At 39.1% G+C, this 14,521-nt stretch overlaps 1 protein-coding gene across 1 annotated transcript; it reads left to right on the top strand.

Annotated features, from left to right (window-relative positions):
- Positions 1-3,097: 3,097 nt before the first annotated feature.
- On the top strand, positions 3,098-9,310 carry LOC107808969 (proline-rich receptor-like protein kinase PERK15). Its single transcript, XM_016633534.2, has 8 exons — positions 3,098-3,921; positions 4,720-5,277; positions 5,387-5,473; positions 5,589-5,659; positions 7,535-7,611; positions 8,066-8,213; positions 8,318-8,479; positions 8,737-9,310. The coding sequence occupies exons 1-8, from the start codon at positions 3,351-3,353 to the stop codon at positions 9,061-9,063; spliced, it is 2,001 nt and encodes a 666-aa protein (XP_016489020.1). The 5' UTR covers positions 3,098-3,350; the 3' UTR covers positions 9,064-9,310.
- The last annotated feature ends 5,211 nt before the right edge of the window (positions 9,311-14,521 follow it).

Genomic DNA, 14,521 nt, shown 5'->3' with positions numbered 1-14,521 from the left:
CCTTGTGGAATATCGACCTTATCAACTATCATGTGAATCACGTGTTGTGGTTCTTCCTCCCCGTTTTTCCTGTTTCTGTCTTTGTCTCTGAAATGGTTTTTAGCTCGGTCGTTCAAGAATTCTCGAAGGTGACCCTCGTTGAATAGACAGACCACCTCCTCCCTTAGTTGTCTTCAGTCTTCGGTTTTATGACCATGGGTACTATGGTATTTGCATGTTTGATTGGGGTTTCTTTGGGATGGATCGGTTTGTAGGGGTCTGGGCCATCTAGTATCTTTCATTCTCCCAATGGCTGACACAATACCTGATGTGTCGATGCTGAAGTGTTATTCTGATAATCGTGGTGCTTCTGTGAGATTGACATGTTTATCGAAGCCACGTTTGCTCATGAGCCCTCGGGAGCACTGTCTTCGATCGTTCCTTCTATCATTGTATGGTAGATACCGATCTCTGCTCGACCGGGGTTCTCTATCGATATCCCTTTTGAGTTCTGCCTACAGGCCTGTTTGGATAAGTGGAATCGGAAGGGGTCCCCAATTAATCATCCTCGACCCTGATCTTCGACTGGTACCGATTATGTACATCGACCCTGGTTACCGCTGGATATTCAATTAAATTCTGCTTTAGCTGTCGTGATGCCATCGAACTTCGTTCGTTCAAACCTTGAGTAAAAGCCTGAACAGTCCAATCATCTGTGACCGGTGGTAGTTCCATGCGTTCCATCTGGAACCGAGATACGAATTCCCTCAACATTTCGCTGTCTTTTTGTTTCACCTTGAAGAGGTTCATTTTCTAGTCGCAACCTTTATTGCTCCGGCATGTGCCTTTACGAAGGAGTCTGCAAGCATGGCGAAGGAATCGATGGAATTAGGCGGCAAATTATGGTACCATATCATTGCTCCTTTCGACAAGGTTTCTCCAAATTTCTTCAGTAGAACAGATTCAATCTCATCGTATTCCAAGTCATTTCCTTTTATTGCGCATGTATAAGAAGTGACATGTTCATTAGGGTCGGTGGTCCCATTGTACTTAGGAATTTCTGGCATTCGTAACTTCTTCGGAATGTGTTTCGGAGCCGCACTTGGAAGGAAAGGCTTCTGTACAAATTTCTTTGAATCCATACCTTTTAGAAACGGCGGTGGCCCCGGTATTTGGTCAACCCCGGAGTTGTATATCTCCACTTTTTTGTCATTTGCCTCGATTTTCTTTTCTCCCGATTCAATCTATTTAGTGAGCTTTTTGAGCATTTTCATAATGGCGGGGTCAGTCCCCGATTCGTTGGCGTTCGTCCTTTCTGGCACAGGCTCGGTCCTGTGAACGACTTCTGGTTCGATCCTACTCGGTGTTCGGTGCTGATGTTGCAGTTGTGTTATAGCGGCTTGTTGAGCCTGTAACATTTCGAATATCAATTGGAGACTAACTCCACCATCTTCTCCACCCTGCGTACCTCGACCACCTAGTCGAACTTCTCTGCGTATGCTACCTTCGGAATCAACGCCCAAATTTGCGTTTAGGGCGACATGTGAACTGACATCGACAGGATTTGCAATTGGCGTTTCCTCGAGGCCAGCATGAGGCACCTCGATCCCTAGGGCGGCTATATTTTTATTTTCCCCGTGAAATCCAAGGTCGTTGTCACCATGTGTAGGCACTGCTTGTGAGTTTGACATGTTTATCCTGAAAACAAAGATCCTTACGAGAACAAGTGTAAAGCAGTGTGTGTTATTGGAATCAGTATTAAGCAATCACTATTATCCTTAGCCCCACGGTGGACGCCAAACTGTTTACCCTTAAAATTGGATAACAATTAAACTTATAATATGGTTCTAAGGACACGTGATTTCACCTAACACCAATTGATAAATGTGAGGATGAGTAATAGAAATTAACAATAAAGTAAAGCAAAACAATATTAGAATGAAACTCAGCCCTCGAGTTTGGACACCCTCGAACGAGTTGATGCAAGAACTATGAAAGTATAACAAGCTAATGAACAATGGTGCGAACGAGAAAGAGAATTATATTACTTTTTTTGTGTCTGTCCACAGTGTGTTACAAATGATTAGAACCCCTCTTTATATAGTAGAGGAATTCCACTTATGGTATAATCCTAATTAGAGAAGGAAACCCTATGATTAGCTAATTAACCGTTTCTGATTTGATCAGTTCCGAGATTTACGCCATGATTCTCGACCAGTCACCGAGATTACGCCATGATCCTCGACCAACCACGGGTATCTCGCCTTTCTGTTATTATGCTATCTTCGATCTTGCTCGATATCTGTCTCATTTGGCTTCGATCGCTACTAGTCTCGATCTCGACAGATACCTCGGTTCTGAACTCGGTACCTTATCCGCGTGATATGACCTATTCGGTTACGAGGCCGTCTTTCAATGCAAACTCCCAGGCTCGGTCAAATAGTAAAATCGAATGGGCCCGGTTTTAACCGTATATACTTTTCTCCACAATTAGAGAGACAAACCTTTTTTCAAATCTCGATCCTTGATGCTAAATTATCAGTCAATAAGTTTTCAAAGAGTTATATCCCGAATTTTATGACTGAAATTGGCATACTAAAGACAGTGGTGTCCCTGACACTGCTCAAATTTTGGGTCCATCTCTGGGCACCATTACGATATGTGGTGGTATTTTGGATCGTGACAGTAATATTATTATTTTATTAGAAATCAATACCAACCCAAAAAAAGAAAAAGAAAAAAAAAAGCAGCGATACCAAGGGGACCAGCACCGGACGACATAGCACCGAACTTACCTTATTGTTCCAGCAGAGAAAATAAAATTAAAAACAAAAAGGTAAAAGAAAACCGATAAAGAAGAGGAACATCCCAACTAAGAGCCAATTATCCCACAAATGAAAATGAAAACAATCAGAAAAACGAAAAGACAAGGGAATGCGCGGCCCAGACGTGTCACGCGAGGGCCAGGCGTGTCTCGCTCAGATTATTCTCGATAGGGCCCACCTTCCATGTGATCGCACAAACATACAAACACAGTTAGCTTTGAAGACCAGAAATAGCAATTCAACATCTCAGCTTTTTGTTAATTTTAAAAACATTTCTCATAAGGTAAATATATATTGTATTAGTTTAATTTCCAGTAGAGCATAGCTATTAAATACTAAAAAAAGTAAATAATTAAAACATCTTCGTCTTCTTCCTTTTCTGTTCCTAACGACTACTATACTCTACGCTTAGAAAGAGCAAAAGCTAAAGCCAAACTTTGCCAAAATAGTTTCAAAATTTTCCCTTTTTATTATTCTATAACTGTGTAATTGCATTGGTTTGTGAGTTTTCTTGGTTTTTTTATATATAAAAAGTAGTCTCCGGATATGTCCTCTCCGACGCCGGGAGCTTCCCCTGCTCCCACATCGCCTCTGGCGCCTCCTACTAACTCTACTTCTCCTCCGCCAACTGCGACGGCCTCTCCACCAGCTCTTCCTGCACAAGCTCCTCCTCCTACTAGCCCTACGCCACCGGCCACCACTCCGCCGCCCACGGCCTCTGCCTCTCCTCCACCACCTTCCACCTCTGCTCCTTCCTCCTACACCCCAGCGCCACCAACAACACAATCAACCCCAGCACCATCTGGGTCTCCTCCTTCGCCACCTTCTCCGCCATCTGGTTCTTCGCCTTCACCGCCGGCACCTTCAGGGTCAGGGAGGTCTCCGGCGGGTCCTAGAGGAGGAGGAGGAGGAGGTTCGTCGTCTTTCTCACCGGCGTCAGATGAAGGGTCCTCGGGCGTATCGACCGGATTGGTGGTGGGAATAGCCATTGGGGGCGTTCTGATTCTGGCAGTGTTGAGTTTGTTGTTCATATGTTGCAGCAGGAGGAAGAAGAGGAGAAATCATGGTCCAGTTGAGTACTATCCTCCTGCACAACCACCACCTATGGGGTATAAAGGCAAGATCTATCCTTTTCAAATCGGGATTCACTTTGAACCACTTTCCGTTTCATCGTGTAATGTTGCTTGGTTCATTGGGTCAATCTTGGGAGTGGCATAGATTATGATTATTACAGTATTATTTTTTTGAATTGGCATCATTTGGTCTGGCTATTTTTGAATTATCATGCCAGAGGTTCAAGGCATTATTTTGTCAAATTTTCCCATGCTTGCTGAAGTTGGCATTATTGATCCCACTTGGTTGATCATTAAAAGCTTGTCTGTCTTTTCAGTTTTCACCAATAATCTCTCTCTCTCTCTCTCCCTCTTTCTTTCTTTTTTCCTTTGGGTTTTGGGGGGGGGGGGGGGATAAGTGAAAAATGCTGTACGTATTCTATGGGTAAGCAAAGTTAACGATGACGTATTCTTCGCTGCCCATTTCTTTCTTGGGGTCTTGAAATTTGTTGCAGGGAAAGAAAATTGTCCTTGCATTTGTGTACTATTGGCACATTGTATATTTTGTGGACGATGTAACACTTTTTTGATGTGTAAGCAACAAAAGCCTTTGTATGATGAGGCTTGAATCCGCTTGATTAAAAAAGTAAGAGAAGGCCTCTGTATGACAAGATCACTCAGAAGCTTCAGATAACTTGCTAGTGAAACATACTTTTTTAAAAGCTTAAGCTAATTTTTAGCTATAAATAAACTGCTTATTAATATATTAAGTACTCGATTATTGAAAGGTGAATGTGTTAATGTCAATTGCCATAATCTGATCATTTTATACTCATGACTGTGTCTATGTCATTTGCCAGCAGACCCTTATGGTGACCCTGTGCACCATTGGCATCATAATGCGCCACCACCTGCGGATCATGTTGTTTCAATTCCACCAAAACCATTTCCGCCACCTGCAGGGGCTTCACGGCCTCCACACTCTCCAGTTACTGCCTCTTCACCTCAACCTCCTCCGCCTCCACCTTACATGAGTAGCAGTGGAGCTTCGTCCAATTATTCGGGGTTTGATCCACTTCCACCACCTTCTCCTGGAATGGTTTTAGGATTCTCAAAGAGCACATTCACATATGAGGAATTGGTGCGGGCAACTGATGGCTTCTCGAATGCTAACCTTCTCGGACAAGGTGGTTTTGGCTATGTGCATAGAGGGGTCCTTCCTAATGGCAAAGAGGTTGCAGTCAAACAGCTAAAAGCTGGAAGTGGACAGGGTGAGCGTGAATTCCAAGCAGAGGTTGAGATCATTAGCCGAGTACATCACAAACATCTTGTTTCTCTCGTTGGATACTGCATAACTGGGTCCCAGAGACTGCTTGTCTACGAGTTTGTTCCAAATAACACCCTAGAATTCCACTTACATGGTACATTCATTTGCTAACTTACACCATCAAAAATTTTACTGCCATTATAATGCACTCAACTTGATATTCTTTATCCAATCTGCTGTTACACACTTTTGAAATATTCCAGGAAAGGGAAGGCCTCCATTGGATTGGCCCATCCGACTGAAGATTGCTCTAGGGTCTGCTAAAGGACTGGCATATTTGCATGAAGACTGTATGTGTTGTTTATCCTGTTCTTGCAGATATCATGTTTACTTATTTGGAAAATTCTTTAAGGACTTTATGTCAGAAAGTTCTCTGTGTTAAATGAATTGTTCTGTTTTACATAGGTCAACCTAAAATCATTCATCGAGATATCAAGGCAGCAAATATACTTGTTGACTTTAACTTTGAGGCTAAGGTAAAGGTCTTATTCATTATTCAACTAAAAAGAGAAAGTTTTGAATATTTATTGAGAATCACAGTTTGCCTCCTCCATTTTACTCCAAGGGTTAGCTTTCATCTGTTTTGCATGCAGAGATCCTGCCAGTTATGCATGCAAGACTAACTTTTAGTTCTTACTGCCTCCATCTCAAATTGTCCATCATATTTTGAGTTATGAGGGTCAAATGCTTTGGTTAGTGTAGGACCTTAACATATTTTTTTTCTAATTAAAATTAGATTCGGAGAGGGGTTAAAAATGCCCCTGAACTATTGAAAAAAGTCTAAAAATACCCTTCATCCACCTATTGGGCTAAAAATATACTTCCATCCACCTTTTTGGTTCACTTACGCCCTTTGACCGTTAGGTCAATGCTGAATTTAAAAAATAATTATTTAAATTCCACGTGACAACTTATTGGTCGAAATTAAAACACCTAACCTATTAGGAAGACCTACCCATATCTACCCGTTTTTCGGACTAACCCACCCCAAACACTAACCTGACCCGAATAAAAAGTTCAAATAAAAAAAGACGTCCCACTTCCATCTAACCCATGGATTTACATTTGTTAATTTTCTTGATTAGTCTCATGTATAGCATTATCATCGAATTAAGGTTCATGAACAAATTAAACAAACAAGAAAAGCCTAGCATGAATGAGCCAATGATTTTCTTGACAATAATGTGGGACGGAAAACTAGGGGTAGTCCAACGGTTCATGATATCTTCGAAACAATCACTTTGAGATCTTTCCGTAATGTGAAAATGATTAAATTAAACTCATCTTGAATATAATGCAATTTGTGTCTATCATGTAAATTGAACTGGATGCCATAACAAGAAAAAGAAAGTCACGTAGTAAATTTGCGTCTATATATTCGCTGCAACTTCGATGGAGCTTTTTTTTTGGTTAACTTTTTGTTCGGGCCGTATTAGTGTTTGAAGCAGGTTAGTACGAAAAACTGGTAGATATGGGTGAGTCTTTCTAATGGATTAAATGTTTTAGTTTTGGCCAATAAAAAGTTGACACGTGGAATTTAAATAGTAATAATTTTAAATTTAGCATTGACCTAACGGTCAAAGGGCAGAAGTGAACCAAAAAGGTGGATGGAGGGGTATTTTTAGCTCAATATGTGGATGAATAGTATTTTTAAACCTTTTCCAATAGTTTAGGTGCATTTTTAACCCTTTTCCGAATTAGATTTGAAGCCTAAGTTGCTCCGACATGGCAGTTTAGGTGCCGCACCCGTGTCTACACGACACTAGTATGGGTGTGGGTATGGGATCCGTACCGGATATGGTCAAACAATTTTGGGTACTTTGACCACGATGGACAAAAAAATTCGAGACGAGATACAATTTGATTCCCGAAATCAGAACCAAAACTAGAGTAAATTTGAAGAAAATAGCATACCTTATCTAGGAAATCAATCCTTTATTTATATACAACTTGAGAACAAAAAAAAAATTCACATTTTACAAGCTATACGTAAGTATTTCATAAAATTTCTCATAATTTAGAGATATTTTTATACTTCTATTTTTTTGAATTATTTTTATCCGAATCCCCGCACCCGTATCTGTACTAGGATCCGTATCCCCGAATCTTAGAATTTATATCTCGAAGGATTCGACCTCTAGATCCACACCCGTGTCCAAGCAACTTAGTTTGAAGCTACAAGGAAAATACTGAACTGCCAATCTTATGAAGTACAAAAATATGAAGGAATAATAAAGTAGTAGTTGTCAGGTGTAAAAAAATGGGAGTTCCTTTATTAGAGAAACTGATAATTATATGAAGAGTATTCTTTGCATTTCCAAGTGACAAATGAATCTTGTGTCTTTTCTCAGGTTGCCGATTTTGGACTTGCGAAGTTAACATCTGATGTTAATACTCATGTCTCTACTAGAGTGATGGGAACTTTTGGGTAATACTTTAATTCTTTTGTAATTTATTACATACTTAGTCTCTGTTTTCTTGTGGTAACTGATGCTCATGCCTCTACTAGAGTGATGAGAACTTTTGGGTGGTGCTTTAAATCTTTTGTATTTTAGCACATTTCTCAGTCTCTGTTTTCTTGTGTAAAACTGATGTTCATGTATCTACTTGAGTGATGCGAATTTTGGGGTAATGGTGCAATTACTTCTAATTTGATATGTTTGCCTGTCTCTGTTTTCCTGTGGTAAAACTGAGTTGATAATTGATCCCTGGCATTTCTCTGTTACTTCCATTCCTTGATCCCTGTTTGATATTCTAGTCAATTTGCTCCTTAGAGAAAATGTCCATGATGATGATTGCTAGAGATGCTGATGCGTTTAGTAGTTTTACAGTTGCTTCAGTGGACCCTAATTTTATCTTTCTCTGTTCATGTTTGATTCCAGGTATTTGGCTCCTGAATATGCTTCTTCTGGAAAACTTACGGAGAAGTCTGATGTATTCTCCTATGGAATAATGCTTCTAGAGTTGATCACCGGACGTCGGCCTGTTGACTCTAGTCAAACATACATGGATGATAGTTTAGTTGACTGGGTGAGTAGTAGTGGCAAAAGAAAAATATTTCTGTTTATCGTTGTTTTCTACCTTTTCCTTCATTCATGATAGCAGCTGTTAGTTACCTGCTTTGTCTATTACAGGCAAGGCCTCAGCTTACACGAGCTCTTGAAGACGAGAAGTTTGATTCCCTAATTGATCCACGTTTAGGAAATGATTATAACCATAATGAGGTAGCTCGGATGGTTGCTTGTGCTGCTGCTTGTGTCCGTCATTCAGCAAGGCGTCGACCACGCATGAGTCAGGTGACAATCCTTTTCAAAAGAGTTGTTTCCAGTAGTTAATAAGCACTGAAACTTTGTGTCTAGTAGCATTGAACACATTCGATTAAGGAGATCTTGACGATGTTTCAAGTTTCAACCTCATGTAGACCTAGAAATATTTACAGTTAAAACTACCATGTGGGCTCAACTTAATACATGGGGGTGTGTAGACATTTGGTCCACGGTTTTAGTCCACATGCAGATTGCTAAACTTGATTTATTGTTGCGAAAATGAGCAGGTTGTCAGAGCTCTGGAAGGAGACGTGTCATTGTCCGATCTTAATGAAGGGATTAGACCTGGACACAGCACAGTATATAGTTCACATGGAAGTTCAGATTATGACGCATCACAGTATAACGAAGACATGAAAAAATTCAGGAAGATGGCATTAGGAAGCCAGGAATATGGCAGCACTGGCCAATACAGTAATCCAACAAGTGAGTATGGTTTATATCCTTCTGGATCAAGCAGCGAAGGCCAACCGACTAGGGAAATGGAAATGGGTAGGACGAAAAAAGACAGTAGAGGTTTCAGTGGAAGTAAAGGATTTATTGGAAGCTCTTGACACAAGATATGCATTTCTGTACTGATTCTTTTCTTTAGTGGGATAAATGATTCAGCAGTTGCAAAAATGGCGTGCTCTTTTTTTCCCCTTTCTTGGTTGGTTTAACATACAGATAATTCCTTCAATTTTTTTTTCTTTTCTAAGTTTGGAAAGTCATGTATTTATAAGGGCTTATACAGCAGACATGAATTATGCTGGTGATTCTTTTAATCAATGTTTTAGTGATACTGAAGTTTGATTGTTCGCATCCGTTTAGAGTTTCTTTAACTTCTTGGTGGTATTGTTTAGCTTAAACGGGTGACTACAGCTGATGGTGACGTGACAAAGCTGATCAAGTTGCATGTTCTGGAGTGAAATTTTCTTTCTTGAATCCAGACTGTTAATACATTCTAATGTCACATTAGAGATCTCTATTATCTGTTGTAATAAAACTGGGTTTCTTTTTCTCAAATATAACTTAACTGGATATATGTAAGTTACGTGGTGAAAGGCTTTTCAAATCGGTGGATATGAGTGTTTTGTTTTTGTTTTTTTGTTCAAATGACTTTGCAGTTTCCCTCTTTTTTCATGAAAAAGTAATTATGACTGAAGCTGTTGGAGACTTAGTACAGTAATTCATACATATAATGGCGGAAATATTCATATGACATCAACAGCCGGAGTTGGTTTGTGGTGTTAGCCTTCCGACTTTGATTTAATTTGAATTTCAAGATTTTCTTGATGTATACCAGTGATCACGTCCAATCCACACTCAATAATAAGTAGAAAAAGGTTGTTGCAATTATAATATATAACTTGAGTCAGGGTCGAATTTCACAGGGAGTTAAAATCGATATTAAAGTAAATACTCCAGAAGAGAATGTGAAATAGCTTAATTATACTTCCAAACAAAGAGGGTGATTGTTATCTAATTTAACTAAGAAATTAGATTAAGTAAAAGCAACTAGAGAATGCAATATATTTGGTGTTTTAAATCAAGGGAAAGCCTAGGGATGTAACCTTCACCTAGGTGTAAACCTAATGGGTATACTAAGTTAGTGCTTGCTTGGTAGATCGAGGTATATTATGGCTCTCAATTCTCAAGTACCCACTCAATATATCTCGGTCATAGAGTGGTTATGCCCAAATTGACTTTCTCAAGTCCAAGTGGGAAGCAATCTAAGCAATTGATATGAATTCAAGTCGGGTTTTCCCTATCTCTAGTTCAAACCCTCTAATCAAACTAGCCAAAACCTTAACTAGCTCAATTTCTTGTTAGCCAAGTTTTCCTAGACTAGGTTTCTCTTTCTCAAGTAAGAACTAAGTCAAATAGACATGTTCGCAACCATTAATTCTAGATATCAAGCATAAACAAGACTAAATAGAAAACACTCCAATCATAAACAAGCACTATTATTAATAACCCATAAGTTATACACACTAGGGTTGGGTTACAACCCTAAATAAAATCTAGCTACTCATGGTTGAGTCCATAGAAAGCAAAATAGAAGAAGTAATTAAAGATATAAACTACAATTAAAAGATAAAAGTAGCGGGTCTTTTCTAATTTTGATCACAATCCCGATAGATAGGTTGATAGTCCTCCTAGTAGGTTATCAGCTCAGCGAAAGGTGTTGGCGCACTCCACTTGCCCCAGAGTTGCCTATTTGGTTGGTATGCTTTGGACAAGTAATGATTGGTATGGCGGGGACTTTTATGACGTTTATGTACTCTTAGAGGCTTGTAGATAGATGTCATGCATATGAAAGATTGTATGACCTTGTCGGCCTATGTTTTGAGTGTACAAGTGATCATTTTGGTCTTATAGGCCCTTATGTCACATGTATAAGTTTGTATTCCATGTTGGATCATCCTATGTCGAGTATTCCCTTATGTTTTATTCTGGTTATATCATGACGGCCCTTCTGGCCCATTTACCCTTGATGGTATGATAAGAAAGATACGTTACGTTGGTACTCGGTTGGGTAAGGCACCGGGTGCCCGTCATGGCCCATCGGTTTGGGTCGTGACAATTGTATGGCCTTGTTGGCCTATGTTTTGAGTGCACAAATGATCATTTTGGTCTTATAGGCCCGTATGTCACATGTATAAGTTTATATACCATGTTGGGTCATCCTATGTCGAGTATTCCCTTATATTTTATCCTGGTTATCTCATGACGGCCTTTCCAACTCATTTACCCATGATAGTATGATAAGAAAGATATGTTACGTAGGTACTCGGTTGAGTAAGGCACTGGGTGTCCATCGCAGTTTATCGGTTTGGGTCGTGACATAATAGGAGAAAATCTGCGGTTGCATAATTATCTCTGCGGCCACATATTCGTGGGCACCAAGATAAGCCAAGTATCCATGCAGCAAGTGACAGAACGACCAGGAAAAGTAATTGCTTATGTTTAAGGACAACGTATAAGGCACGAAAGGAAATCTATGATTCTAGCAAGTTAAAGAAAGGTTGCGAGCAGTATAAATCGATATGTGTAGGTCGCAAGCTAGAGTATGGTAAAACGATAAGGTTTTAGGTAGATAGGAGTAAAGATAAAAAAAGGTGGGTGAGAAGGTGACAAGAACATGTAAGGCCTCGGGATTAAGCCCATAAAATGTGAAAGTTGATGGTTTTCGTAAGTTATAGAAAGCTCAGTATAGCCTGAATGAACTCAAAGGAGTCTAAGACTAGGAGCATTTAGAAGGGATGGAATGCTGCCCTGGTAGTAGAATAAGGGTATAATTGTGATAGATAAGAGGATGACGTTTAGGTCTTTGACTAAATAATAATTTAAAGAAAGGGATTTCATGAATTTCACGAGATTAGAATATCCCCATAAGATGAATCATGTTGGGATGTCATGAAATACGTTTATTGAAGTATAGTATCGTCCCTAGGTGGATCAGGCAAATCACTTCAGATGTTCCCCGATGAGACGTGGGCCCTAGTGATAAGGTATTATGTAAGAGGTTTTAACTTATCAGTGGTAGATTATAGATCAATATTAAGGTGAATCAACAATAGAGGGATAAAGGTTCCAAAATATGAGAGGAGATTAGGATGTCATTCCTTAGATGAACAGTAATAAAGAAGCATTAAAGGACTTAAGTTTATATATATAGGATAAAGAGTGAGAGAGTAAACTGGAGTTGGATATAATACCTCGGTAATAATAAACTGAATTAAGAGTTATGGTATAGTATGACCTAATTAGATATAGTAAAGCCATAAGCATAGATAACCAAGACTATGAAACAAGATATAGTAATAGTCGTAAGTTCGGCAAAGTACCGAGAGAAGAACTTCAGTACGCCTATAGATGCCCAGAGGGACAACTTGTCATAGTTTTGTATATGGTCCCAAAGTGAGGCTTAGAGTTTGGCTAAAAGCTAGAGGAAAAAGGAGAGAAGAGTCTCATAGGTACACATACAAGGTCAGAGTCATACATGCTGCATGACAGAAGGTAGCAATAGTTACGAGATTGGAAGAATTCCGACCACAAGTCGTGGTGTGAGAAAGAGGCCTAAAAGGGGGGAATGCCCTGCCCTTTGGATTTATTCACATAACAGTTTCCTAGATGGCAAGGACAGTATTAAAGTATTCATAAAAGCTATAGGTTATGATACTGATAGACGCACCAGTCAATATTCGAGGACGAATGTTCCAAAGAGGGAAATAATGTTACACCTTATATTTTTGTATGCAAAAGTACGTCGTAAGTCAATTGATGTAAGCTCGGAAATGAGATCCTCTTTGAAACTATATAAAGTAATTTAATGATGTTACATCCTCTATTTCCGTTCAACATATACACGACTAGGTTGAGGATGAATGCACTTGAACGTGAGAAAGGAGATTTTGGGCAAATAAAAACTAGCTGCTTGCTTACCCGATGTGCCTGCTTCACCAACTTACTTTCCGTCCTACTTGCTCAAGCTACTTAACATGTATCTTGATTATTAAACGAGGACGAGACACATATTTAAATTAATTAGGGCATCATTTGATACACCCTAATGAAACAAATAGGTGATAAGTATGTGTGTCACCTACTTGCTAAAATGAGGCCCAAATTAACGGGTTTTTGTGGCCCAAATTGAAGGTTAAAGAGAGGGCCATTGAGGTAGTAGTTTGGTCGACCCTAAGGGATTATTAAAGCTAACATCTGACAATTTTCACCCATATTTATCCAAAATAAAGTTCAACAACATCCTCTTTTTCTCTCCCAAGACAAACAACCACCCTTCTTTCTACTAGGGTTCTAAGTAGAAAGGGCTTCAAGTTTAATTCCTCCCCAATCATGTGAGATGATTTTCATGTGTTTTATCTTCTTTCCTAAGATCTCAAATGTTTCTATACCAAATAGCCCAAGGCAGCCCCTCTCCTCCAAGGTTAGACCACCTACTCTTGATTAAAGGTATTGTAGAAGTGGTGGAGATCACGTGTTTGATGTTGTTGCTAAGTTGTGAGCATTCTAAAGTTAAAGGAATCTTTTTCTAGAATTTCTTCTTGCTGCATAAGGTAAGGAATCTTCTCTTCTTCTTGTGTTTGAGCTTATTGGAGTCTTAGTTATCTTGTGACAATACGAACATGTGAAGAAATTACCTGAAATGAGTTCTAAGTTACTGCAATTTGCTGGACTGTTATGAGGTTACTTTTATTGTGTATTGTGGCTGAAAATTAGTAGGAACAACCTGAGTATATTGTGATTGTCACTATTGAAGTGTATTCAAGTTCTAGCTAAGTTGTATGGATGGAAAAGTGCAAGTTAGAACTTGGTTGTTGGGTAAGATGGTGTGGACTATTTTTGTGATGTATTGTAATGAATATAAGGTTAGATATTGATGTATATATATTTGTTGATATTCTGGACATGTTGGTCTTGTTGTATGATTTGAGGAAAGTGAAAAGAATAAGGGGAGGTGCTGTCCAAAATTTCGTAGACGAGCTAGTCGCTCATTTATGTTGAGTTCTAGCTTTCGTAAGCTTAACAATGGTCCCTTATTGTTTATTGTAGATTAAAGTAATAACGGGATAAACCGACATCATGTGGTTAAGTAAACGATAAAGGTATGTCAAGGCTATCCCTTCTTTCCTTTTGGCATGATCCATATGATACAAATGAAACGAGCAAACACGTAACTTTCATAAATGACTCTATTCATAGAAGTACTAGGGATGCCTATGTTCTTGATTCTCCATGTGTCCTATTATTATATCATCTGTTTATGGGTCTCAGAGAATACGTAAGTTGATAAAGTTTATCTGAATGCATAGTGATCTTATGACATTCTTAGAGATCTTTTTGACTTACTTCATTGTGCATTGCATTCATTTATATATGTACATTGACCCATGATCAGATAGCGTTATATATATATATATATATATGAGGTATGGGAAAATGTTCCGATGTTATATAAGCACCACTACCTGATCAACTGGCATACGTTGATGATTTCACCCACTGAGG

The sequence above is a fragment of the Nicotiana tabacum genome, chromosome 9 (assembly GCF_000715075.1).
Source record: "Nicotiana tabacum cultivar K326 chromosome 9, ASM71507v2, whole genome shotgun sequence".
Classification (NCBI taxonomy): Eukaryota; Viridiplantae; Streptophyta; class Magnoliopsida; order Solanales; family Solanaceae; genus Nicotiana; species Nicotiana tabacum.
This window is presented reverse-complemented; position numbering and strand designations above follow the sequence as displayed.

What these genes read in the sequence shown, in the direction of transcription:
- LOC107808969 (XM_016633534.2), top strand. Translation starts at nt 3,351, where the DNA reads ATGTCCTCTCCGACGCCGGGAGCTTCCCCTGCTCCCACATCGCCTCTG. An exon ending in ACTTTAACTTTGAGGCTAAG is followed by an intron (nt 5,660 to 7,534) that starts GTAAAGGTCTTA and finishes GTCTTTTCTCAG; the next exon opens with GTTGCCGATTTTGGACTTGC. An exon ending in AGAGTGATGGGAACTTTTGG is followed by an intron (nt 7,612 to 8,065) that starts GTAATACTTTAA and finishes GTTTGATTCCAG; the next exon opens with GTATTTGGCTCCTGAATATG.